Below are 26,487 nucleotides of genomic sequence, written 5' to 3' on the forward strand. Positions count from 1 at the left end.
AAAATGCTTCTAAGATGCAAGGACTAGGAAGACTTAATTGCTGCTCACTCTGTTAAATGATCCTAAATCCATCTGGTGCAGTCTGCACCCATAACCTATGGATACATTTATAATAATCCCATAAGCAACTTGTTGGTAAGAAAATATTCGTGGCTGCCATGTAGGAAGAATAAGTGTGGTCTATTAGATTTCTGAGACATCTGGAAGGGCCACGAATTTCCTGGTGGAAAACCACCTTGGTGAAACATCTGGGGCTTATTTCTCTGTCTAAACCCAAATAACCTGAAAACTGTCTGAAGCATGTGTTTAAACTTAAAAGCTAGCAGGATGTTCACTCTACCAGTGAAGAGCAAGGAAATGCTTCAGGAAAAAAAAGAACACAAAAAAACCAGCCTGAAATACTGCTGCTGTAGAAATTAAAGTACCATTTTCAAAAAAGGAAGAAAGAGTAGGAATGTCTTCTCATATGCATGGTTGCTCTTTGCAGTGAAGTAATGCCTAGAGAAAATGTTTTCTGATATTTTTTTTTTTTTTTTTGTGGAGGGGAAAAGTGTATTTTTAATTTCTTTCTTTGAACCTTCTTCGTGCATGACAAAAAGGTGCATTCCTCTCCTGGTTTAGGATGATTGAGTCAGCTATTCCTTGCCTGGCCAAGCTGAACAACCATAGCTGTTGTTTTCTTTTTAATTGGGCTTCACAATGGCTTTTGGATCATCAGAAACTTCCTACTACTTAGGTTGTCAGCAGTTTTCCAATCTGTGGATCTTTGTTGTTGGCTTGTGTTTTGTTTGGGTTTTTTCCTTTGGACCACTGCCAGGATGGGTTTCAATGTTGCCTCTTGCCTTTTTTTTTTTTTTTTTTTTTTTTTTTTTTAAATTTATGGTTTGCTCCAGGAAGTGAAAGCTCAGCCAGAGGGACAGAGTCAGGAGCAGCATGGGTCTCCATGGCCACAGGGATGCCCTGGGGTGCCCAGGGTTGCCATGGCCATGCACCATCCAACTACAACAGCAAAGCGCCTGCAGAGAATTTCAAAACTCTTTCCTCTTTCATGGACTGCCTTTTGAATGCGTCCCCAATGCTCAGTCCTTTTTTTCCCCTCTTTTAAATAGAGCAGGGCTAGTTTATCAACAGGGGAGGGTTTAAGCACTGAAAACCAAACAAAAGGTTTGGGCCTTCTTGCATGTTGAAGGGACCTGTTTCTTATTTCACTGACACACTGTTGGAGAAGATGACATCATCCCTGCGGAGCCGATAAAGTTACACCGGTGTATGCGTTGTGAGGTTAGAATAGCACCAAAGACCTTATGCTTTGCAAACTGCAATTGTTTTTATGTTGTTTTTTTTTTTTTTTTTTTTTACATAAGGGTTTTGCCTCCATCCTTTTACTGTGTAGTATAAGATGGCAGCTTAACTAAGCCAAGCTACTCTTCCCACTGTAAGAATTGCTTTCAAATTAATTGACAAACAAAAGTACCATGAATAAAACAGAACTTTGCGCTTCGTATTTCAGAGTTTTTGACTGTAGCTCACTCTCGCTGGAGTGTGTGGGCTATGCGAGACGTTTCCCCATAGTGAATGAAACTGGAAGGATGAATAGGTACAGCTCCAAGGTAAAGCTTGGTTATGTTTTTGTGGTGTAATAGCGGTTAAGCTCATACTGAAAATAAATTAGTTCTTGCTGTAATTCGTAGTAAAATTATAGTAGAAGTACCAGTAGTACTGCGGGGAGAGAGAGTAATGGCTATGCTTTTTTTTCTTGAATGTGTTGTTTACTTGTATCTGTATTTTAGGGCTGTGCTACTGTTTTGTGTTTTTTTTTTTTTAAGTCAGTGGAGAGAGACTGTCATGATTATAGAGGGAATATGGAAAGTGAGAGACATACCTGTCTCTCCCTTTCCTACTAGTTGCTCAAAATGCGTGCTGTTTTTATCAGAGAGGAGGGGTTTACATTTTATTTGAACCAGATACTTTTCAATGAGATTAAAGCTATGTTGTGGAAGGGAAACCTATTTTATTAGTTGTTATTAGTTAACACGATGCTTTTTCTAGTATAAGGTAGTATATAATTAATTTTTGTGTCAGAAGAAAGCATATACTTTTGTTTCTAGACTTTTGAGAATGCAGCAAGTACCCAAAAGGCCATGTTTGGAGAGGAGGGATGAGCTTGTGATGAATGCCTTGATCTAAGGCTTGGGAGAACATTTGGTCTTTCTGAATGTGCCAAAAGCTTGCTTGTGTGACTGTGGGTTAACCACCTTAGGGTTGATTCTGCTGTGGGAAGTGTGACTCTTCCCACTGCTTTAAAATTACTCCTAGCTTTGTTCCAAACTGCAAGTATTGGGCATGTTTCTCCATGTGAAAACCTTCACACTCTTTTCAACTTTTAGTATTAAAGGTGTCTCCTCTACATGCAGCCACGTTCCCTTCATAAACCACATCCACATTCTTGTTCAACTCAAAAACATAAATCAGTGTGTTTATTGCATTTGGTTTTTTTTTTTTTTGCCAACGAACAGTCTTCCACCACAGAGTTGGGAAGTCCCTAGTTCTGTGAGGCGAAAGAGTATGCTGTTCCAGCACCTTCTGGGAAATACCTAACCAACTAGTCCATACAGCTTCAGGACATACGTGTACGTGATAGGGTATTCCAAATTATTTTGCTACAGGCAGCTGTGAGGAGCAGTTGAATTCAACCAAATGGTTATCAAGGCTTATCTATAGTACAAAATGTTACACCAATTAATTTGGGAGTAGAGAGCCACGTGCAGTCTAGGCCAGCTCCTTAGAGCATACTCCTAAAGGCCAGATCCCCCCAATCCACTTAGGCATCTCTAAAATAATTTTGACAGCTTAGTCTCCAGAAGATGTCCACAGTGTCTTCCCCTTCCTCACTAATTGCCAGATATCTAAGGGTTTGTTCTTCCATAATACACTGGCTTTGGTGGCAAGTCAGCATCAAACAGTTCCAGACAGCTGCTCCTGGGCTGTTTTTAGAGCTTGGTGCCCAGCTGCATTGCAGGGAAACCCAACCATTTGTCATGAGGTAGATTGTCAAAGTGATCTATGTTAAAAGTAACTACAAGAAAGTTGTTGCAATTCCCGGACAGAGGACTAAAGCATGTGCACGATGCTATTGGCTCTAAAATTGGCAAGTGCCAACTTGGCTGACGATGGCATTTAGGTGCCATGTACATTTGCTCTTGTAAGTGTCTGTGCACATTCCCAACATCTTTTCTGCAGGCAGGTCCCTTTGGAATCGTCAAGCTACACATCTGTAAGTTTGTTTAATCAAGTACTGCAGAAAACCATGTTCAGTCTTAGTGGGTTTGACCCATGTTACCTATGAAAACCACTCTGTGTGTTTTACTTTGGTTAGTCAAATGTTTTTAAAAAAATGTTGGGAGCAAGCACTGAAAACAAGGGCCCCAAGTGAATTGGTTTATATGAGCTTTTATGCTTATGGCAAAGTACAGGTACATTGTGGTTCTTACGTGCATAGAAGAAAGAGATAACTACGGCAGCGATCTAAAGTAGCTAATACCAGATAGTTTAGAAGAGATACTTGAGTACCACCCTAATGGACCAATTCAAATAATAGATATTGGATGGCTGATGTCTTGAAACCTACATGTTTTATATGCTTTTAATTAAAAGAAATTAGCCTTCCTATTCCTAGAAGTATTTAATTGCATTTGATCTCTAAGCCTTGACCTCTAATTATGAGCTTTATTGGCCCATTATGCACTGTATTTAAGGCTCACTTTTAAACAGTGTTGTATTTCTTTCACTTATTCATTCCTTTGTTCTGAAAAAGGTTAAGAGCATAATTGACTTTTTTTTTGTTCTCGAATACCACAATCCTGTCTTGCTTTTTGTCAACCTATCTCAGTCTTTCTATTCTCTTATGGCATCATCTAGTCCTTGCTGATACCATTTAGAGCCTGTCCGCTGCCAAGGAAAATAGATCAGGAGTTTATTACTGAAGCCATTTGTTTCTCGTTATTTTCTCTCTATGCCCTTTGAAACAGGGTGATCAGAGTGTGAGGAATGAATACTGTTGAGAGAGGACTAGTAATGCTGCATTCATTCTTTCCTTACAAACTTATTTTTTACTTGTAACTGAGTTGGAGAGTGTGGTTTTCTGTTTCAGTATTGTTCAGATGTGATACTAATGAATGCAGAGGTTCTCTTTTGTTTGCCTTTTCTAGTCTAGACAACTGTTTCAAAGCTGGGGGTTGAAACTGCTTGGCAGCTAATCAAACAAGCAAGAAATGAATGATTAAAAAAGAAATTAAATGATGAAGCATAAGTGCCAAATAAATTCTGCTCAAGGGAAGAAATCCGACTTTAGACCCCTCGTGCTTCTATAAATCTGGAAGTCGTAGTTAAGAAGAGAGTCTGCAGGGTATGTGTATTTTCACCTTTTTTTCAGCATTCTTGTATTGAGTTTCATTCTCTTAAACTTTTTAATCATGCTCTTTTAATGACTTTACAATTGATGTTTGGTTTTGAAACCATTAAGCCTTTAAGAGGCAGTCTAACTATTAGGAAGAATTGATGGCTGTAGTCATTAGAATATTGCTAGTAGACAGAATCTTTCATTTAAACCTCCAAGATTCAGGCTGTGTCTGTAAAATTATTCTATTGACAAGTGCATGATGTTCTCTTTGGTAATCCTGCCATGCTTTATTTTCTTTTGTATTTCACACAAACCCTTGGTGTGAATGTGTTTAGTGTATTTTCCTGTATCTTAACCCATGGGTTTGTGCTAGTGTGGGTTTTCTGTGGTTGTGTTTTTTGGTTTTTTTTGTTGTTGTTTTCAGATAACTAACCAGAAGCCTCTGAATCAAGTTTTGATTATAACAAAAGACAATTTACCCTGGGCTTTCTGTTGCTTTTACTGACTCTATCTTTGACTCTCATAGCTCCAAATTTCCTGTGCTTTGGCCCTCAAAAGATTGTGAATTTTGCCAGAATTGCAGTCGTTTCAGAACTACTACCCACTCCTCTCCCTCTGAAGTTGTCTTGTTTTCCTTAAAAACTCCCTGCTCCAGGTTTCCAGATGGCCTGGTATATTGTCTCTACTTTTCCTGTTTTCTGTAGTTTTGACTTTTCGTAGAGGAGGGATCATAGATGCAAATAACCTCTTCCCTCAAATACTGATTTTAAGTACAGCTTATCTCGGGACTGGCATTCCAGCTGCATTATTTTTAAAAGGCTGCAAATGTGAGTTATATGGATGGAAATGCAATCTGCATGTTAGGTTAAGGATGGGTATCTTACTTTTTGTGGTATATTTTCTAGTAGGTGTTTAACCACTGTGTCAGTGAAACCACTGCGGCTGAAGATAGATTGCATTTACTGCTTACTGTGTGCTTGCTGCACCTCTGTAAATGGTGTGGGAGGTTCTGCAGGAGTCCAGTATTTTAGTTTTTGTGATAGGGTAGTGAGCAACCTGCAGTGTCCCAAATGCAGATACAGTAGCAATGGTGGAAACCTTAGAACAACCTGTGTCTTTTAACTGTTCAAGCAGGGTGGAGGGAGGATACTAATAGAAAGCTTGTTCTCAGGGAGGTGCGTTAAGAATAAAAGGCTGCAAGTCATAGGTTCATTCTGCTACATCACTTCAAAAAATATTTTTCAATGAGCTACTTCGCAGTTTCCAGCTTAACAGAAGTACGAAAGAAACCAGATGGAATTGTTTGACAATTTTTGTTTTCCTGGACTACTTCTTACCTTTAAATGAATGTTTTTTGAGATTTTTAACTCAGCGTTTTTCCTACACACACATACACATACTCTGAACAAAAGATTCCTCGGATGATAAACTCCACTGAAGCTAATCCTTTCCCTCCTCCTCTCCCTTTTCTTGACCCATCTCCTTCTTAGAGATTATTTCCATTTCCTTGGATACCTTCACAGCAATTCCAGGCAAATGGTAATGAGAGTGTGTCAGCTGTAGGCATCCCCTGTGTATCAGCCAAAAAGCTGTGTATCCTTCCAAATAAAGGATGCTGTTATGGCTGCTCTCCTTTCTGTTCAGCTGAAGACGTACCTAACCACGAAGGTGAAAAGAGCTAGCTCTTTGTCGTGTTGGTTAGGAAAAGCTGAACTCGATGGGGAAAGGGAATGGAAGAATCTAGGTACCAAAAAGTTAATGACAGGATGCAGAGGTTAGGTTATTCTCATGCTGCAGGTTCATTGTGCTTACTGTGAGAAACTTAGAAAATGGAGTAGGTTTTTGGGGTTAAAGAACTGGAGAGTTTTTGGTTTAAACAATTTGACTTTGCTAAGTTCTACTGTTGGCTGTTTGGTTTGCATGTCATCTCAAATTTAACTAATTTAACTTAAAATAATTGAATTAGGTGGGGGAGAAAGAATGTGTGTGAGTTTCCTGTGCAGCATGAAATTCTGCATAGTTTTTTTTTGCAGAAATTCAATTATTTTTAATGTTTCCAGTTAGCTTTTTAAAGTTCATATTAAACATTGCAGTAACTCCCATCTCTAGATGAATTTATTTGGCTTTCTTGTTCCATGGTTGTTGACGTTTTGAGCACTCACGCACTTTCTAACAATGCCTGTGTGGCTGCTGTTGGAAGCCACGGTGTCATATTTGGACACAGATACTCTAGTAAACTCTAAATTGCTCCCTGTGGAGCACTGTGTTAAAGGGAATTGTGAAATAAAAGGTCTGCAAGTCAGTGACATAACTGTCTAAGAATAGCAACAGGTAGGCATCTACGCGTTATGTTTTCGCTGTGGTGTGTTGCCTGTATTTCAGAGCCCCCCTGAAATAGCAGTTTCAGAATTTTGAACTCTGAACTTCCTTCTGTTATTCTTAAGTCAAACCCATAATATTAATATAACAGCTTTCGGTGTTTGTTTTCAGTGTCTTTGTTGTTTCAGCAGAATATTTTTATTGGCAGTGTATTGTTCCAGTGGCTCTTGAGGATCTAATGTGGCATTAATGTTTCACTTCATGCACTGTATTACCTGACCCCAGGAGTATTTTGTGGCGTCTGCCAGGCCAGAGATAAAAGCTGCTGTTTAAGATTAGGAGTGCAGGCTACATTCAAAATACCAGCATTTTCATATCAGAGTAGCAGTTCCTTTTAAAGTAATTGTGCTCCGATGGCCCTATGCCCAACTGCACAAGCCTTTGGACTATACTTTGTGTGTAGGCACGGCTCTATCAATACAATTGCACATAAGCTCCGCAAAGCATACAAAGTTTGTGAAGTAGTTTGACAATAGCAATTACTGTGCTAAAAATAAACCAGAGGTGCATTTGCATTAGTAAGTACTCCCACAAGCTATGCTGATCGCTCCTGAAGAGCTGTAGAATTGGGGAACACTGTTGTACATGCTAAATTACTTTTTACAACATAAAGTCACACATCTAGCAAAACAGTTTGTTTGGGTTTTTTTGTGTGGTTTTGGTTTTTTGTTTTTTTTTTTCCCTTTCGGCCTCTAAATGAGTATGGAAGAGCGAGTTTGCTAAAGTTCAGAAACCTTGCTGACTTTTGTGAGCATGGATGACTGAAGGTGGCACAGATGCCTTCTCCATAAATGGTCTTCCATATAGAGCATGTGCTTGACCTTACTTTTAAAACTCTGACCTCATAATAGTATTGGTTTTATTGCAATTTTTAAAGAATTTTTAATACGTTGAGTTACAAAACTATATTTAAAAAGAAAAAAAAAGCATGGGGAGGAGGAGTGTAGTTTTGTTTTAAGCAATTGCAATGGAGCTACTTGGAGCATAGGGACTTTTAGATCAAGACGCGGTGATGGTATGTTGGGTTGCTGTCATACTTTAAGCTGAGAGCAGTTTTTAGAGTACACTGTTAATTTTGGGCACTGATATTTGTCTTACATACAGATTACTTGCTTTCTTTTCATCTCATTAATGTCAAGCTTTTTACCTGAGATGGGTCACGTGGCACCACTCCTGGGCTAGGTGCTTTGGTCTTTCTCCATCGCGTTGCCCAGGGTGATGATGACTGGAACGTGCATAACCATGGCACAGACCACGTAGCACCTACTCACATGAGAAGGGAGAGACTTGGTGAGGGGGCAGTTGGTGATGGCTCTGAAGCCAGATAACTGTTCTGGTGGGTTGGCTGTGGTCTGTAGGATGCAATTAGACCATCCCCATTTTTCGTTACTCTGTGAAAACTAACAGTGATGGCAATCCTGTTACATTTTAAAGGGCCAGCGGTGTGCCAGTTCAGGAAACTTGCATCTCCTAATCTGTAACTCAAAAAATTTCAAAAGCATTAAAATATGAGGCCTTCTGAATATAATAGCATGGTCGTTCTCAGTTTGAAACTTGGCCTTGGATGGAAAACTATTAAATATTTATTTGCACAAATCAGTTTGTGCAGTTTGCTTAGAAATACGGATATATGTTTGGGCTGGTAAGCAGGCAGAGATAGTTTGTTGGTTTCTTTTGTCTTTTTCCTGAGTAGAATTGGTTTTAATAAAGAAGCGAAGAAGATGGCAATGCAGAGGGAAAACTGGCATTTGTTGGCCTTGGTAACAGGATTGCAGTTGCACTAGAAACAGCTGAACCAGCAGGGAGCGTGTTTAAAAACTGTGTAGCTGGAGTGTGCGAATGTGTCAGGCTTGTGATGTGTAAAGCAAAACAAGGCTTTGGATTTAGAAAGGAAAAACTGAGCATAAAGGAACTTTGCTTTTTATCAACCCTACTCTGCAAAGCATCCTGTAGGTGAGTAAGGAGCATGCCAACACTAATGAGAACAATTACCATCCAATAATGTTTAAATGAAACATGAGCTAAGACACTTGAGTAAGATAAGGATTTTCCAAGTCTGTGCCAGAAGCCAGAATTGAAGGGGGATTTTTACTTCTGCAGCTTGATACTGGATTACTCTAATCTCTCCCTCTCTCTCATTCCTTTTCCCTGTAGTTTTGGAAACAACCAAATGAGCAAAATAATCTTGTCCAGTAGCTCCATCTAGAATTATTGGAAATCTGGTGAGAGTCAGTTGTACTTCCAGCTGGTGGCTACAAAGTCAAGTGGTTCTGGTGATTTGTAGTAACACCAGTAAACGAGCGTATCCTCCTATCTCGTAATGTAGAGCCCTTCATCCTATGAATGTGATCCTTGACCACTATCTGAACAGAATTTTTGAACGGTGCCTACCTTTATTTAAATGGAAGGTAAAATCATGAGGATGTTTTGCTCTGTCTTTGCACACACTGGCTGCTGACTTGTTAACACTTTCTTGGCCTTTAGCAGAGACTTGTCCAAAATACGTTGTTCTGAATGGATTCTCAGGGCTGGGGGTTGGGGCTGAGGAAAGAGCATTTCTCTGTGATCGTTTGTTGAAAAATACAGTTCTGTGGTCTTTGAACAAACAGGGAAGAGGAAAAGCTTGTGGCTCTGCTTTTCGAAAAGGCAGGAGGGTGCCTCTGGCGTTTTTCCCCCCCTTAACCTCTGCCAACCTACTGCTGCCTTGGGATAGAGAAGTTAAACCAAGCCAAAGGAAAGTCCACTTTGGACGTGTACTAATCTAGCAAAGCCTTCTGGAGGAAGAGTAAACAGACTTGCAGGAGTTTGTTGGCATGGTAAGGCATGTGTTGCCTTTGCATTGAATTATTTACCCACTGGGTTTCTTGAGTGAGAAGACTGGTGTGCGCGTGGAGTGCTCACAAGCGTGTGCCAGGAGGAGCCGGTGGCAGTGCTTGGTCTCTGGGTGGATGTGGGGGTTGTGTGTGTGTGGAAGCAGATGTTTTGTTCTCTCCTTGCACCCTCCACCCTCGGGTTTTAGGTGTTTCTCTTGGACTGTAAGAAGCTAAAGGCAGTAGATGAAAACAATGACTGAACTCAGATTTTTTTTTTTTTTTTTTTTTTCCTTCATTCAACTCATTTCTGAAAGTGGCAGTGGTCATTTATTGGCATCGGGTAACTGGCTGATCATTACCTTTTCTTGCTGCTTTTTTTTTTTTTTTTTTTTGCCTGCTGTTCCTTGCTCCTTTTGGTAATGGGCTTCACCTCTGAAATTCAGAGAAATGACAAGCTTTCCTGTTGTGCAGCAACAAGGCTTCTTTATGAAGAGAAATGGGTGTTACCTCTTTCTGTGGGTCAGTGCTTGAAACATAATCACTGGTGTACTATTATCAAACTGTTTAACCTATTTCGAGTCCTCTTAAGCTTGGTAGCCTTGTAGTGCAAATTATTTTGGCCCCCCAGGTTGAGGGACTAGCCTCTACTAGCTGGATTTGCTTACCTGTGAAAGATGACAACAAACTGAGTTTCTGCCCCATATTCTTGATTTGGTTGCCTTAACTTTCCCCAGCCTGCGTGTGTTCACGTGGCAGACGGGCACGTTGCCGCTGAGAGCTCTCCGGGTTCTGGCGAGGTGGGGATGACCCCCGAGGCAGGGGAAACCCCAAGCTTTGCAGCTCTGACCTTGCTGTGCCTGTTCCTGGTTAGAATCAAAGCTGGGACACCCTTCTTGCGTGGTATAGGTTCACTCTGTAATGGGTTGAATGGCACAGGATGAGGGAGTAGGAAGCTCTCCTTTTAAATGTTCTGATATTTTAACCTTTTAATCAGATGTTTGTTTGCTTTTGCATAATGAATTGTACTCAACTTCTCAGAGTGAGACTTACCACAGTGTAAGTATAAACTTACAACAGTATAAATATTATTTGTAATCTTATGGTCTTTTCATGTGTTTGCTGCTCATTTTTCTTATGTTTCTCTTACATTTGCTTACGTTTCCATTTTTCTGTGGAAAATTCTATTTCAGGGTTATTTAAAGAGTTTCTAACTGTGGTGATGACTCACAAGGACATCAGTAAAATTTCTTGTGCTGAAACTATCATTCTGTTTCACTTTTAGAAAACCTATTCTTAAATACTTACGTGGAGATGATTCCAACACCTAAGACAAACATCTGTCGTACACAAAATAAAAACTGTGAATGTAACCTCGATTTCTGCCCCCCCCCCCCCCCCCCGGCTTTGGACACATACATTATGATTCAGTCATTAGTGATATGATCGCATACTTCTTAATTCTTCATGCTTTGCCTTATTGAAAGCACAGCGTGGTTCTGCTCTGGGAATGCCTGCACAATGGTGTGTGTGACCCGTCTGGTTTCCTGAAGATGTTTGAGAAGTGAATGAAGCAGGAATCTGCAGGAGAGAAAAGTACCTCATGGTTACAGCCAGTGGGTGATGCTGTCCTGAAGTTCTGGTGTTTATCTGCACTTTTTTGGCTCTAGCTTCTCAGACAAAGCTGTTCCTTCCCTTCTGAGGGCTCAACTTTTGGTTCAGGGATCTGACCCTCAGATTCAGGCAATTGTTACTTTTTTGAAAACTGCAAGGAAAAATATCTAAAATGTATATGCATGTATATACCCATACATAAATACATGTATGAAACTGTTGGGATGGTGGTGTTTAGGTCTGTGTGTGTGCGTGACGCTTTTCTGGTTTTCCATCTGTGCCTGTTATGGTTGTAGCATAGGTACTATAGAGCGGTTGGACAGTGCGGGTCAGATACCAGCTATGATCTGAGAAAGTTCAAAGATCTCTTGGTTCCTGTTTTGGAACATTTATTACAGAAAAACTGGTTTAATTTAGTAGCTCTACTTGCGTTTCAGGCTGTCTTATAGAAACATCTGGTTCTCTCGCTGTTCTTGTGTTTCTGGTCAGTTATGGAAAATCAACGAAGAGCTAGTGAGGTCAGTGCTGCTTAAGATGCCTTTTCCAGGTTCTCCTCTTGTCCAAACTAGACAGCTATAGATCAGTGAAGCAGCACCTAAGCACCTACTTCTTGGTACCTATCTTGTCATGACAGAGTACAGATCTTAATATTTCAGTGAGGTTTCAGTGCAAAACTGAAGATGATAATTAGCCCTTCAATTAAATTTTTAGTGAGGAAGACTTGCATAAAGACAGTCTTATTCTCCTTGCTTCCTTCATGTAAACCCAGTGGGGGGATAGCTGCTGATAGCTCTGGCTATCCACAGCTGGTGATTCTGGCTAAAACACTTGATGACTGTTGCAAATACCTTTGCTTTTGTTCCTTCGCTCCTGTGAAAGAGACTACTCCTAGGTAGACCCACTCTTTATAGAGACAAGAGAATTTGGGAATATCCATAGGGATCCAAAAGTAAGCTCTGGATATTTTCTCAAGAAACTGTTAATTTGAGAAGATGAGAATGTAATCAAAATGCATACATAGGGGGTTTTTTATACCTTTACGGAGGCTTATGATATCATTTGATGCTTAAGCTAGAATCAAAAAACTTGAAATCTTGCAGAAGACTGAAAATGGAGTAACCCTGTGTTTGACTCGAAGAAGTAGCATTACATTTGTCCCTTCTGACTGTGTGTCTTTTTGTTCATGATTCCATGATACCTGTAGTGTTCTTTTAATATGACTATAGGAAAGTATGGAAAATTGCTGTAAAGCCTACAGTATTAGTTGCATTTAAATGATTTATATCAATCTTTTGGCTCTTTTTGAGCAATACAGGAAAGTGCGATACAAAAAATGATAAATGATTTGAAGGGACTGGCAAGAGAGTTTTTGGAACAAATGGGTTTGTAAGCTTAGGAAAAGATCTTGGAGAATCAGACCTTGTGGCAATAGTATAAATGAGTTATGCAGTTCATAACAAAATGCAGATCTGAATTTTTGGACCAGGAAGGACTACTGAAGAGTTAAACAGAATTGTGAAGAACAAAGTGAAATAAATGGAATTAATTTCTAAAAATTTGAATAGCAGTCTCATTCATGATTATGGAAAACAGCTCAGTTTAAATGTTCTTTGAAAGACTGTCTGTAGATTCTGCCTTGCGATTGTCCTAAGAGAAGATGGTTGTTAATAAGGATTTTAATGTGAATTATGATCAATGGGAAGAGCATGTCATTAATGAACTAAATGGGGCCGTTTGTGAGGGTCTCCAGAAGCGGGAGAAGTGATGTGTAGCAGATAAACATGAGATTAACATTGAGCAGAGGGGAGAGACCAACATCCTGAATTGTTACTAATAAGCACTAAGGTGTGAACATCAGCCATTCTTTGTGTTGAAAAAGGCAGGCAATTTACTAATGAAAAATAATTCATAAGGTGGCTTCTCTTTTTGTGTTCTCCCTCTAAAATAACGTGCACAAGTGAAGCTTGGAGGCAAAGTGATCCTATATAAGGAGGGTTTTAGAGTTCATTGCCTTAATACTTACGCTCCTTTTAAAAGTGTTGTTTTGCTCCTTTCCATCTCTGTGTGTACACCTGCAAAAGAAGAAAAAAATCTTTTTGGCAAGACTCAGTGTTAAGTAATGGAAATAAAAGATATTGCCGTTTCTCCCATTACCCTAACTCCTATTAATGAATACAGCGTATGATGTACAGTGCTTTAAAGCCTGAATGGATACTATGTTCAGCTGAAACTATGGAGATGAGAGGAACATAGGTAGAATGCACTATTCTTTATTTTGTACATGAAGTACTTCCTGTTCTCATCATGCTTTTTATACACTAAAGTCATAAGATAGTAGTAAAGCACTGTTCCTTCTCCCTAATTATGCAGCAATTGGAAATTGTGGGCAAATCTCCTAATCTCCATAGTGACAGCAGAACATTTATCTAATTAGTAGTTTGCCTTTTGGCATTACTTTGAGTAAATTAGCATTTCATTAGATACCCTGGGCTACTGGGAAAAAGTTTCCCAGAGTAGTATTTAGTGTTTCTTCTCAAGAGTGTATTCTGAATTAGTATAGGTTAATGATATCCTTTGTAACTGGAAAGACACAGAGTTGTAATACCGTTGTTATTCTTAATATCAGAGGGCTGCGCTTGGAGGTGCTTTGCTTTCTTTAATCCTCAGGAGCCAGAGTAAAAACTTAGTCACCTTATTTGATGACTTGCTCATTCCCCAGGGGTAAAAAAAGGAGGAGAAAAAAAAAAAAAAGTGGAACAGGTTTGAAATACAACTTGACCTCCTCCCTCCACCCTTTCCCTGTCTCTAGAGGATGAACTTTCCTTTTGGATTGCAAACAGCGCAAAGCATAGTGCTGAGGACTAACCCAGAAGTCATGCTCTATCACTTGCTAATTATAAATGAGCTCTTCTGCTGTATTTCCAACACAGCTGATCCAGAATAATCAAAGACTATTTGTATTCTTTCGTTGCATATATAAATCAGTGATAGGAAACTGGGTGACTAAGTTTTGGTGCTGACTGCCAGATAAGAAGTGTGGGTGCTTATCATGCTTTCCTGAACCATAACTTTGATGGAAAGTTAAAAGAGGTAATTCATCAACGATGGATTCTCATTGGTTTTCTTTCCTAGTGTTAAAAAGAGCGGAAAGAAAAATCCATGTATGTGATGAAGGGTTGCAGTTTTCTTTCCTTGAGTCATTGGCTGTTTCAGACCCTTCAAAGAGTCATTGGCTGCCGTCTGTGGCAGAAGGTCGGTATGAAGTATGGTGTTAAATATTCTCCTTTTCCCAAAGTGGCCTTTGCATTTACATTTGGACCACCATTTACATTTACACCGCCGTTGTCACAGTTGCCTTTTGGTAGATGGAGGCATGCAAAGGACCTGTCAGTTGTTTTGCCAAATCCAGAGGAATGAAACATCTTCTGTTTGGGACTGCTTGGCTATCAGACTGGATTTTGTATCTAGTAGCACAACGCATCTGGAGCTTACAATATTTGTGAACTTGGAACCAGTTACAAAAGGGACCCCCGGTGTGGTGTTGACACATGAAGGTCCAGAGCAGCCTGTCCAGCTGGGCTCAGTGACGGCAGTTTCTCTGCTTCTGGGCTGCGTTCTCGGAGCAGATGGTCACTTACCTTTCTAGTGGTGAGGCAGGACAACCCTGTACTTTCACCTGTCCTTTGGTAGGTGTTTTCTTGTTTCCCTGCCCTGGGAAGGCTTTTTTCTTCATTTCTTGTGATTTGACACTGGGTTATCTCATGGTGAGAGAGGAGCTCGTGTTACTTTCTAGCTCTTCCCTCAGGCATCTTCAGTTACCCCTCTCGATCCGGTAATTATTTTGTATTCCTGTGCAATGAGTCAGCCACAGTTTTGGGGTGGATCTTCCTAGACTTTCTGCTGTGACGAGCTCCCTGTAAAAAAAAGAGAAAACCAATTTTCTAACTTTAATCAAATCTGGCTTTTTTTTTAACAACAACTGGAACAATTAATGGAAAACTTGAAGATGAGGGAAGACAGGATGGAAATAAAGAGGGTTTATTAATCGCTCTTTCCCTCTTCAGCGTCACTGCAGGCAGGTTCCTGCTTTCAGGTCTGGTCCTTGGTTACCTCGGTACCCTTGTAGAAAGTTCGTACGGGTGTCCAGTCCTCCCTCCTGGTGCCTGGGAAAGTCTTCCCTGCAACCACTGAGGCCGGTTAGTGCCTGGCCCTGAAATGAGAACGCCAGAAAATCTGGGTCTTGCTTGACTGCACTGCCCCTCGCTGCAGGACCCAACTCTCGGCCGCCACACCTTGCGCTGTCCCTTGGCTGGATCATTCCTCATAGGGCATGTTCAGTAGCTCACGAAACAGCTGCTTCTTCCTTCCACCTCCATCCAGAGGCCTGGAAACTCTACTTAAATGTACCATAAGAACAGAGAACAGTCGGTCATATCCTAGATATACGTTTGAATTAACTTCTCTTTCCTTATAGGATTCTAAAGGCACTGTGATAAAACCCTTTAATCTCCTTCTACATGTTCAAATAAATACATTTCTCTGTGTTTGTTAGTTGCATTGATATTGTTGTTACTGAGCATGGCCTGGTGAATGTGGATTTGGGACTGCATAAAATTGCCAAACAGCACCCATTTTCTTATCCACGCCCGACATATGGTTTGTTTTAGGGAGATCTTGTCTGAGGACCCGGAAAATGTGAAGGCGATGTTAGAGGTATGTTAGAGAGAATGACTGCTGTAATCTAATGATCTGAATTTTGTTCTACAGCTTGATGACTGCACCCTGCAATTGTCTCACAATGGTACCTATCTGGATCTCGAATCCACCTTAGCAGAACAAAGAGATGAATTGGAAGGCTTCCAGGAGGATGCTGGGTAAGTAAATGTTTACTAAATTTAGATAAATAGGCATATTTTTCCAGAAGCATTGAGGTTTTGGGAGTATATGTGGTTAACTTGGTACGTTCACGTCAGCATAGGAACAGAAAACATAGAATTCTTTCCTCTGTATGCACATATGTCTCGCCCTTTCTGTGATTAAGAATTTTATGACGTCTTTATCTACATTCACTCTTACGGTTTCTCTAAAAGAAGACTGTAAGAAATCTATCAAGATGAATGTGTTGACTAGTTAATTTTTATAGTTCTTTTTGCGGGTGGTTTGTTCTGAGAACTCTGAGCTCTTTCTTATACCATAGTAGTCAGCATAGAAGATTATATTGGGGTGGTGCTCCTGAAGTTATAAACTTAATTTCTTTGTGCCTTGAGATTTAAGTCCTCCTTTTATATTCGTGGAGAAAAAGACCTGTACTGATTTCTTTTTTACTCCTGGAATATTGATTTAGCCAGCCTGGTGTGTGCGTGTGTGTGTGTTTTGTTGTTGTTGTTTGAACATTCTCTTCTCTTGCCTTTTTTTTTTTTTTTTTATTATTGAGGGCACACATGGATTGCTGTGTTACAGCTTTCCATAAACCATCTCTGATGAGAACTGAGAGTGAAAACAAAAGTTAGCATCAATGTGTGTCTGTGTGAATGCACATATAAAATTTGCTTTTTAGAAGATTTTTTTTTTCTAGGCCTTTTAGGTGCTTGTCTTGTTTTAGATATAAAATGAACAGACAGTCTAGAGCTATTTTTGCCTTGCTGCTTGCTATATTGGACTGGATAGTTGTAATTAATTTTATGGGTGCGTTTTGGCATGGGCTTCATGCATGTGAGTAACATAGCTGTGCCAGAAGGAAATTAACTGCATTCTGAATTGGTCAGGGCTTGTTAACACTAAGAGATGCAGCCGTTTTGCTGATACTGGTTTCTCTACTTCGTGACAGCTGTCTTGCCTTTGGTTGATGAATATTTCTTAGAAATTTAAACTGTGCCTCTGAAGATTATTTTACGTGGAGAAGAATTTTAAATATGTGTGCATTTGTGTATGTCTTCATACATACCAATTTTGGGGCATGTTTTTACTATTGGAAAATAAAGAAACTGTTCTGTTGGAAATTAAATTAGTTAGAAGAGAGTTCCTCAATAGACAGAGTAGCCAATACAGCTAAACCGAGCCTCCCTTCCTATGTAACAGGAGTGTTGAGTGTAGCAGTTGATCTAGTGTTCAGTTTTATGCAGAGGTGATAAAAATTGTTGCAAAGAACATCAAGTTTGTATTTCCAGCTAACTTTTTTATTACTTGAAAGCAAGTAAGATGAAGGAAAAATCTTCTCTTTTGATAGTTTTTTGTAGTAGTATGTGTGAGTTTGTCAAGTCACGCTTTCTTTCCCTTCCATTGATGTCTGCGTGATAATTCTAATAATTTTCACTTCATTGCTTTTGATACCCCACAATAGCATTGCCACGCAATTCGGCAAGCCAGGGATGACTTGGTATTTTTCTTGCCAGATTTTGCACTGGAAATGGCAAGCAAGCTACCGTCCACCTTGTTTTAATTTTTGCTTCCTTTGGGCACATAAAATCAATGATACGAGTTGTTCCTGAAACGCAATTCTAATTTTCTCTGTGGTGCCTATCATAAGGGGAAAAAAACCTTTAACGCAAAACATGTGGAACTAACTGTGCTGCTTGGAATTTCATGTCTACTGTGTTGTTCTGAGCTCAAAGATCAGGTTATGTTTTTACGTACTTTGCATGCGTGTGCAGGCCTCCTCTTAATTGCGCAATCTGTTGTCAGTTGAGTAAAGTAAATTGCTTCTTCCAATGGCTTGTCCTGCCAGGTAATGTGAAGTCTGCTGGGAAGTCCTTCATTCCCCTGCAAAGATGAATAGGGAGGTATGAAACTGGGTGTACTAAGGTGCATCACAAAAGCTTGGGCTACGAATTATTATTGTAATTATCTTTTGAAATGGGTTTTGTGAAACGAAAGAGAACAGCTATTGTGTCTCACCTTGACTGGTCTTTGCCCTGTTCTCTGAAGTTGTCTCTCCGGTAATCGTGGGCCGGTAGGAACTGCTGTGTTTTCACGTTTCGGCTGCCTGCCTTGGGTGCAACACCAGGACAGGCTGTGTTAGATGCTGCCATTGTAGCTGTTGTGACCCATCTTTCTTTGATGTCTTCCTACTACAGTCCTCCTTCAGACCCTGCTTTCTTACCTTCATGATAAATTACGTAGGCGGTGGTAGTTGAAAAGGCTGAAGTGGTGAGAATGTAGAGAGGAAGAATGAGAGGGGTGTTGGGGAGTAAATCAGGTGCGGGTCAGGCAGAAAATGAAGAAAGTAGCTTGGCAGGAAAGGATCTGACATTTTTGGGAACTGCGAGCTGTGAAAGCAAATCAGTGGTTATGGTGCTGTGAAAAAGGTAAGGGGCATCCTAGGGTGTGGAGCAGGAATTTAGCCAGTGAAGCGCAATGAACTTGGTGTCTTCAGTACTGGTGAGGATTCACCTGGATTTCTGTATTCCATTTTTGTCCATATTTTGTGAGAGAATGGGAAGATGATGAACAAGAACAACCAGAACTTCAGAAATCTGTGCGGTAGCTTCCCCCTATGACTTAGTAACATTGTCACTTCAGGGTAAATGCAACTTGTGTGATGTTATCCAGAGAAAAGGAATATTCTAGACATAGGGTGGCAAATGCAGTCAGTAATGTCTCTCTCCATCCCAGGTTTCTAGCAAACTAAACTCCATTTTTCGGCCTTGCAGCTCTGATCTTTTGCCCCTGCAGAGACCAAGGTGCTGAGCTGAAGTGCTCCCGAGCTGGAGCGGCTGGCTGCCGATGTTGGGTGCTTAGCAGCAGCCTGCTGTCTGGGAGCGACTGGCCGCAGAAACCACTTAGTCTCTCTCTTTCTCTCTGGGTCGTTTCAAGGTCCTGCTCTTAATCTTCAAAGCTTTTAATTTTCTGAGATTAAGCTTCCTCAGGACCTGCCTTTTTGCCACGCTGAGGCTGTTGTGCTCATCAGGGTCACTGAAGCTTGCTGAACTCTGAATGAAGGATTTAGTAGCTGGATATTCATGGCGTTTTTAAAATTTTAGATCCTCGACTGTGGAAACGCCTATTAAGAGTGACCAGAATGTCCTGCAATCTGGCTGTGTTCAGCATCTTTTTTGCCAAATGTTCCTGTTTGCCCAGACAAAACTATGAAGATTTTTATTTTTAAATACACTGCTGAAAGGGTTATAAATAAATAAACAAACTGTGCAGGAGACACAATGTTACAAATTTTTATTGGTTATGAGAGGCTGCAGGTATCTCTTTCTGCTTGGAAGGATTGGATGAGTATAGTGAAAAATGAGAATGATTTTTCTTCAAGAAGAAAGAAGGGGATGGTGGCAGTTAGGCTGGAGGTTTATGATGTGTATCTGTAAATAACAGGTATAAGAAACACACGCACTAATACACAGTTTCAAATGAATCCTCTTCCGTTACTGAATATAATGAAAAGAGGCTTTTGGTAGTTGCTGTCCGCTCCAGCAGAATCTAAACTTCTGTTTAGGGAAGAAGAAGAAAACCCGACACACGTGCCCTCTTAGCCTGTAGAGCTAACTGAGCAAAACATGGACAGGGATGGGACTCTCTTCCTGTGTCCACAACTCTTGCTGCTGCCATCTGCACCTTTGGGAATAGCTCTGGGATTCAGGAGAATTGGATTGTTTTTATATGGGGGTTTTTTGGGGGGACAGTCAGCATGAACAGTTGGCCAAGCAGTGAGGCTGGACCTGCAGAAGGTGTCACAACCAGGAATCGGACCAGTAAGAGCATGTGGGAAAACTGCCTTCCTTTTCAAGTCTGGCATGTATTCATGGTTTGTTTGCTTGTTGTTGGGGTTTTTTGTTTGTTTGTTTTTATTCCCCCCCACCTTGCTCTCAACACAAGTTACTTTGTGGATGCTTAATTGTGTAAGGAGGTAATGTGGAGGTAGTTTAGGTGGGCTGGCTGTTTTGTTAAGGTGCCTGTGACAGGTAATGCTCTTTTCCTTTGTTTACTTGAGATTTTATAGAGCGAGCAAGAATTGTCAAGAAATTTATGTATTTAAATTACCATATAATTGCCCAAGGTCTTTTTATGGGCATGTCTTAACAGGCCCTAATGGTAGCCCACAAGGTAACACAGTCCTAAATCACAGAACACAAAAGTTTCTTCAGACAGCACTCTGTAAGCAATGGAGATTTCCTCAGGGAATACGTTTTCAAGACTTCTGTTCAGCAGAAAGATTGTTTTAAAGTACTTCTGACAAATCACTTCAGCGCTAATGTTTTTGCATTCCTTCTAGACACCCTGTCCCAAGCCATTTTGGCTAGGTGAGTCCCATTTAAGTTAGATGCCAGACCTTTTCCCTCTTGATGCTGCTGTTCATTCTGAGCTTGATTCGGAATCTGTTGAAGGCAATGGAGTCTGGCAGGGATCTTTAATATTCTTTTCCTGCTTATGTACTGTATTTTTTAACTGCTTAGACTTTGATTAGCACAATTGTGAGAATGAAAACTTTTCGTCACTTTTTTACATGAGGAAGTTGGGGATGCATTATAAGGTTAACCTGTTTTTTGTCTAATAAAAATGATGTGGCTCATTTCTTGAAGCAGTACTGCCAACTAGCAGATTGTATGTTGATTTTGTATTAGTTTGAACAGAGTGTATTTGTATTAGTTCACTGTTGGAAAACTCTCTCAACTTATGACAGCTTTCTTTCCATGTTTTGTCTTGATGTTGTTTCCATAATGTTTCTCAGTTCCAACAGCAAGAAAAATAAGGGAGGTGCCTGTGAGAGATTGTCATGGTGTTGCTGCAGACAGTAGAGACTATGACTGCTTATTGCAATGATTTACTCATGTTTTGAAAAATGTATTAGTCCACCTGAATATTTTGATTTCTGTGATATTTAGTTATTACTCTGTCCAAATGCTGAATCTGAGAAATGTAATGGATGGTCACAATAAAAACATGGAACAAAGCAAACAAACAAAAAAACCCCCAAAACCCACCAAACCAAAACCCCAAAATCCAAACAAACAAAAACCCCCGGTCAAAACAAGCTTCTTTCTATCAAGAAGACTGAATTAGTTCAGGAAATTGGTGCACACTTAGAGCAGGTGGGGTGTGGAAGATTTTCTTGTGTTTTGCTTCAGGTGCTGTTTATATGTCACGTATCATGCATCTGTCCAGTGCAAGATTTTGAGCCGAAAGGCTCAGAACTGTCGAGGAACATGATGCTCTGTGGGCCTGAGCGACAGAGTGACTCAAATGCTTCTGCTTTTGTATTAGTATCTGTGGTCTGTGGTTGAAGCCTGGGGATATCAAATGGGGCTGCGCTCAGTGCACCTTACAACTTTGTTCCAGTCTAGATAGAGAACCTTCAGGCAAGTAGCCTACAAAAAAAGTTGAGATACTGCATAGTCTTACTCTCATTGATGTGTTGACGTGCCCTTCAAAGGGAAGCAGAGTTGGTTTTGCTCTTTTCCCAGTGCCCCCAGTCTTCCAAGCTGAGCCACGTTCCTTCCAGCCAAGAAGGAGCCAACGTCCATAGTGGTGCCTTCCACAACTTGGACGAGGAGGCAGGTCATTGCTTCATGAGCTCTTCCCCCTCTACGCAGTTTTGGTTTTGGGGGAGCAGGAGCCTGGGCGGTTGGTAGACCTGACTGGGGTGGGTCATGGGCAGCTCTTACAGGTGATGCTTGTGCAATGTGAAGGAACCCAGTCATCTTACCCCATCGTCCGAGAGTAGTGTCAAAAGCTCATGCAGGCTTTTGGGGTGTGGGACAGCACTTCAAATCCCAAACATTAAAATATTCTGCAGTCTGGTTTTGTCCTGTGGAGTTTTTTCTGTGGGTTTTTTTTTTTTGGTGAGGGTGTTTTTCTGTGTGGTTGGTGGTTTTTTTTTTGTTTGTTTTTTTTTTTTTTAAGGCTTGACTCATGATTTTATAGCTTGTGGCTGTCAATACCGAAACAGCTGTGTCTCTTTCTCCCCCACTTTGCCTCAGAGTTTACTCATAGCTCTCTGTTGTTGAGGGAAAAATCTACATCTGTACCAAGGTATCTGTGGAAACATTTGAAGATCTGCTATTTTTGAATTTTAGTGATTACTGCTGGCAAATGAATGCCATGAGTGCTTTTCTTCAAAAACGATTTCCATTGCAAAATGTATTCAAAAATACTGTTGTGCTTAGCTCTCTCCCAGGCCATTACGTACGAAATACAGTGCCAAACCAAAAAGTGTGTGAATAATTTTTACGATTTTTCCTAGGACAACCTTTTTTAAAGATAGTCTAATTTGGCATTCAGGTTTACATGTGAAAATAGCTGAGGACTCCAATATTTTAGGATGGAAACTTAAATGAAAACAGCTTATAGAAACAGCTGATGCCAGATGTTTTATTTTAAAACATTTAATTTTATTAACATTGAAGGTCCTTAATAGCTGCATTTGCTCTCTGCCCTCCTCATCGATGATGAGGTTATAAGCTAAGTGAGCAGCTCTCGGGGCTTGGAAATGTGTTTCTCTTCAATTTGCGAGGAGGAAATCCCTTCCTCTCTCCAGAAACAGATCATCTGCGGGACTTCAGGTAGGGCTGCCAGAAAGTGCTGTAGGACTGCTCTAAATGTGATTCCTGTTGCGAGTAAAACCATCCATTTGAGGATCCAAACCTCGAACAGCAGCAGCACCGTGCACACCCACCGTCTGCTGGTGCAGCTTGCAAACTGGTGTAGTATTGCAGCATAATTGCCCTGGGCGGGTGGGCAAGTGAGTGAGTTTGTGCTGGGTAATTAGTAAAAGCTGTGAATTTAGTACACTTCCTATTCCACAGCAATTACTTGTGTGTGTGCCTCTACCCTGGGGTAAACAGAAAGTAGATGTGTATAAGCAAGCTCAAACTCTGTTTATCCTGTGGGAATTCATCTGTCTACGCACTTGGTGTGTGAGGTGTGTGTGTGTGTTTGTTTTACCACTGACTAAACTAAGGTAATAATCTGCTTCTGATAAAATAAGTGTCTCCAATTTAACCTCCAGTTATGAACTAGCAGTTTAAACCACTGCAAATCTGTGACTAGCCCAGGATCTCCAGTAACGGAGCTGTGAAAATTGGTGACTTCTGCCAGGTTTAAGACCACAGCAGTACAGCAAAATAGTAATTTATTTCACGTGTGCTGCTCAGTAATTGTGCTCGCTAGCAAAAGCATTGATGGCCCAGCAATAAATGCAAAGCCAATTTCCTAAATAGAATTAATATGGAGAAGTGAGTGGCCTGAGGGCAGCGTGTTATATTTAAGAACTTGTATGAGAAGTTATGAAGGAGCCCTTGCCAAATATGATGCTAATGGAAAACTTCCAAAAAGCAGAAAGGGACCCAAAGAAGTATGTTGATCAGTGCAAAGTAGAATTTATTTTTATGTACTTACATACATGCATGCATGTTCTACTGCAAAGTCGGACAGTTTTAAAATAGTTCGTGTCGAGTCAAGTTAAACTGATCACATCCTGAGAAAGAGCTTAATTGGCCAATTAAGCCAGTAGGACATAGCTTGGAAATGTGTTCTGTGTTGCTTTGGTTAATCTTTTCTTCAGGTTGTTATCTTTTTAGTATCATCAATGAAATTGGAAAATCATAAAAGAGAGATTTTTTTTCTTTAAGGTGTTAGAGAAAGATTTCTAGTAGAAGGGAAAAACTTATGAAAAAGTTATTAAAACCATTTTTTACAAACTAAGTCAGTTTTTTGCTTATTTTTAATTATGAATAAATAATTATGAAAAAAATTAGAGCTCTCTTTTGGTACTCTAACTTAGAATTGGGTCAGGTAGCAGGGGCCTTTATGAGAATGAAAACGATTGTGCATGTGCTCTCTGCTTCTGCTCTGCAATTACGGAACTTCTCATGAAGTTGGTCTGGCACTTTGTTTTCCTGGAACCAAAACTGTGGGAGCACCAGAGGGACCCATTGCCTGAAGAAGTGGAAACATCAAGTGACCCAACTGGGGGATATTAATTTATTTTACTTCCCTGCCCTTGTCCTGTAGGTTCTCAGTTCTGATTTCGGCCCCCCCCCCCCCCCCCCCCCCCCCGATATTTCAAGGCATCCGCTTCTCCAAGTGCAAAATGAAAATCCTAACGTAACAGGAACTTCAAAGTGCAGGTGACAGCAAAACCCCATGACCAGAAATTACCTGGTGCAAAGATTCCTGGGAGGAATGTGCAGCCAGAGTTTGAGAGCTACTGACAGTGGTGGGAAATACAGAACCTGACAATTGGAAAGCATTGGTCAAGTGATGTGTCATCTCCGCAGAAGAATGTGATGCAAGGTTGAACAAGAAGTGAGGAAACGAGCCTTCCGTTTTTGTGTTTTACCCAGAAGCAATATTATTGTTAAAATAGCACTTCCAATGTAAATCTCTTCACCATTTGCCAACTCAAAGTTTGTGTTTTCTTAATGCAAAAATATAAGATGAAGATTTAACTGATCATGCTATCAGTGTTTCACAGAATGACAGGGTAAGCTTCCTGCTGAAAACAATTACATATGGATTGAACTTTTGGGGTGGGAAGGGACACAGCTTTGTTCATGAGTAAGGACAGCTCTTGAAAAATGGTCACTTGTTGACTGCAGAGGCAGCAGTCAGCCCTCAAATATTTTATGGGCTGTTGGAAGGTTATTGTTTTAAAGTGTGGAAATTGAGCTATTAGGAACTGAGAAATAACTAGCATGATGATTCAGAAAGTAGGGGAAGGGGGTGGGGAGGGGATTCTCATTTTCCAGCTTCTGAGGTTTGCTTGCATATAAACTACCAAAAAGGACAAATGGAACAAATGTTCCCCCATTTTAACTTGCTGCTTTTCACAGTGTGTCAAAGTGATTCATTGTCTTCTGGCAAAAATCATTGCCTTGTGGTGAGGTACATAGAAGACTCCACCCAGACTTTTACTGACACGTACTCAGAATACATTAGTAATAAATAATTAGGCACTATTAATGTGGCTTATAACGCATACTTGGTGAATCCCTTGAATGTTTCACTCGACCCTTTTGAGTTTCTCATTTTCTTCCCTCTTCTCCTTCCATCCTATTTCGTTTCTATTTAAAAAGAGGAAGAAAAAGATGAAAACCCTGCCTAGTAAATGTTACGCTTGGGAAGAGTAAGTAGGTGGATGTGAAAACCCAACACCTTGTAGTGACTGTATGTAGTCCTTATTTGCACTGTTACAGGGGCAAGGGTGTGTCAGCCAGGGTGCTTTTCCTCTCATCAGCATTCACATGTAACTTTTTGCATGGTATATAGGTTGTTAGTAGGGAATGAGGTAGTTAATTTTTAAATTCATGTTGGCAAACACAGAACATATTGGAATAATTTGCAGGAGAAAAAACCTGTACAAGTCTCAGCATACTTTGTTCCTTTGCATACTGTTGCTTACACTAATAATTTGCAAGATTTTGCCTGCCCAGTTTTTGTTTAGGGAATATGCTGTTGAGATTAATTTCTACTGGATTAGTCAAGTTTTAATTATTTATTTATATATATGTATTCAGGCATCTGAATAGTCTCTGTTTACGTATTTTTATCCACTCTTGTTAAATGATTGTTACTTTAGTAAATGTATTATGGTCCAGGAATGCTCTGAATAAAACAACCATGTTAAACAATTAGATGACTTGCAAGTGTATTGCAAGAACAGGATGCGGACACATTCTGACTTCACGCTAAGTTTTTAGATGGAAAAACTGAGGTAGGAAAGGAAAGTCCACTGACTTCATTTGAAAATGAGCGTGTGTGTTTGCCTCCAACTGCCTGTCATGTACCAGAAAGGGTTACCAGTGCTGTCAATCATTTGAAGTGTACTGGAGGTGAATCTTAGCATTTAAAAGACTGTTTTTGTAATTATTTATTTCCTGAGCTCCTTTGTTTCCATTACTCAATGAGAATAACATGAACTTGAACATGATACTTGGATCATTGGATGATGATCTGTGAAGAACTTCAAAAAGGTTATTTGTTTGGGTAAGATTTGCGGGTGACTTTCAGAGAGATTCTTAACTCCTCTCTCCATGCACGAGTGTGCTCTTGCTCTCTCTCAAAAGACTTGGCTTTTATATAACTTTTTTTTTTTTTTTTTTTTTAGAGTGTCAGGATTTTTTTTGGCATCTATTGAATCTGCAGTCAAATGGAGGAGCATATCATATTGAAACTGCAGTCAAACCCTATCTTAACAACACTGAAATCAAAACTTATGATTTATGCTGTCTGATTAATAGCAGGTTAAGAAACACTTTGCTTATTGTGTGTGTGCTGGCTTGCAGATCTTTTTCAGGGAAAATCTGATAGGCTCAAGTGAACTCTGGCAAAAATTTCATCTCT

The 26,487-nt window shown here is 40.2% G+C and overlaps 1 protein-coding gene across 11 annotated transcripts in view; it reads left to right on the plus strand.

Annotated features, from left to right (window-relative positions):
- FHOD3 (formin homology 2 domain containing 3) overlaps positions 1–26,487 on the plus strand; it is a 391,220-nt gene that overhangs the window by 19,096 nt on the left and 345,637 nt on the right. For all 11 annotated transcript variants that reach the window (XM_052787649.1, XM_052787651.1, XM_052787660.1 and 8 more), the window contains exon 2: positions 15,970–16,076. In XM_052787649.1, the coding sequence (XP_052643609.1) occupies positions 15,970–16,076 (107 nt within the window). The remainder of the gene's footprint in view (positions 1–15,969; positions 16,077–26,487) is intronic.

The sequence above is a fragment of the Harpia harpyja genome, chromosome 5 (assembly GCF_026419915.1).
Source record: "Harpia harpyja isolate bHarHar1 chromosome 5, bHarHar1 primary haplotype, whole genome shotgun sequence".
Taxonomy (NCBI): domain Eukaryota; kingdom Metazoa; phylum Chordata; class Aves; order Accipitriformes; family Accipitridae; genus Harpia; species Harpia harpyja.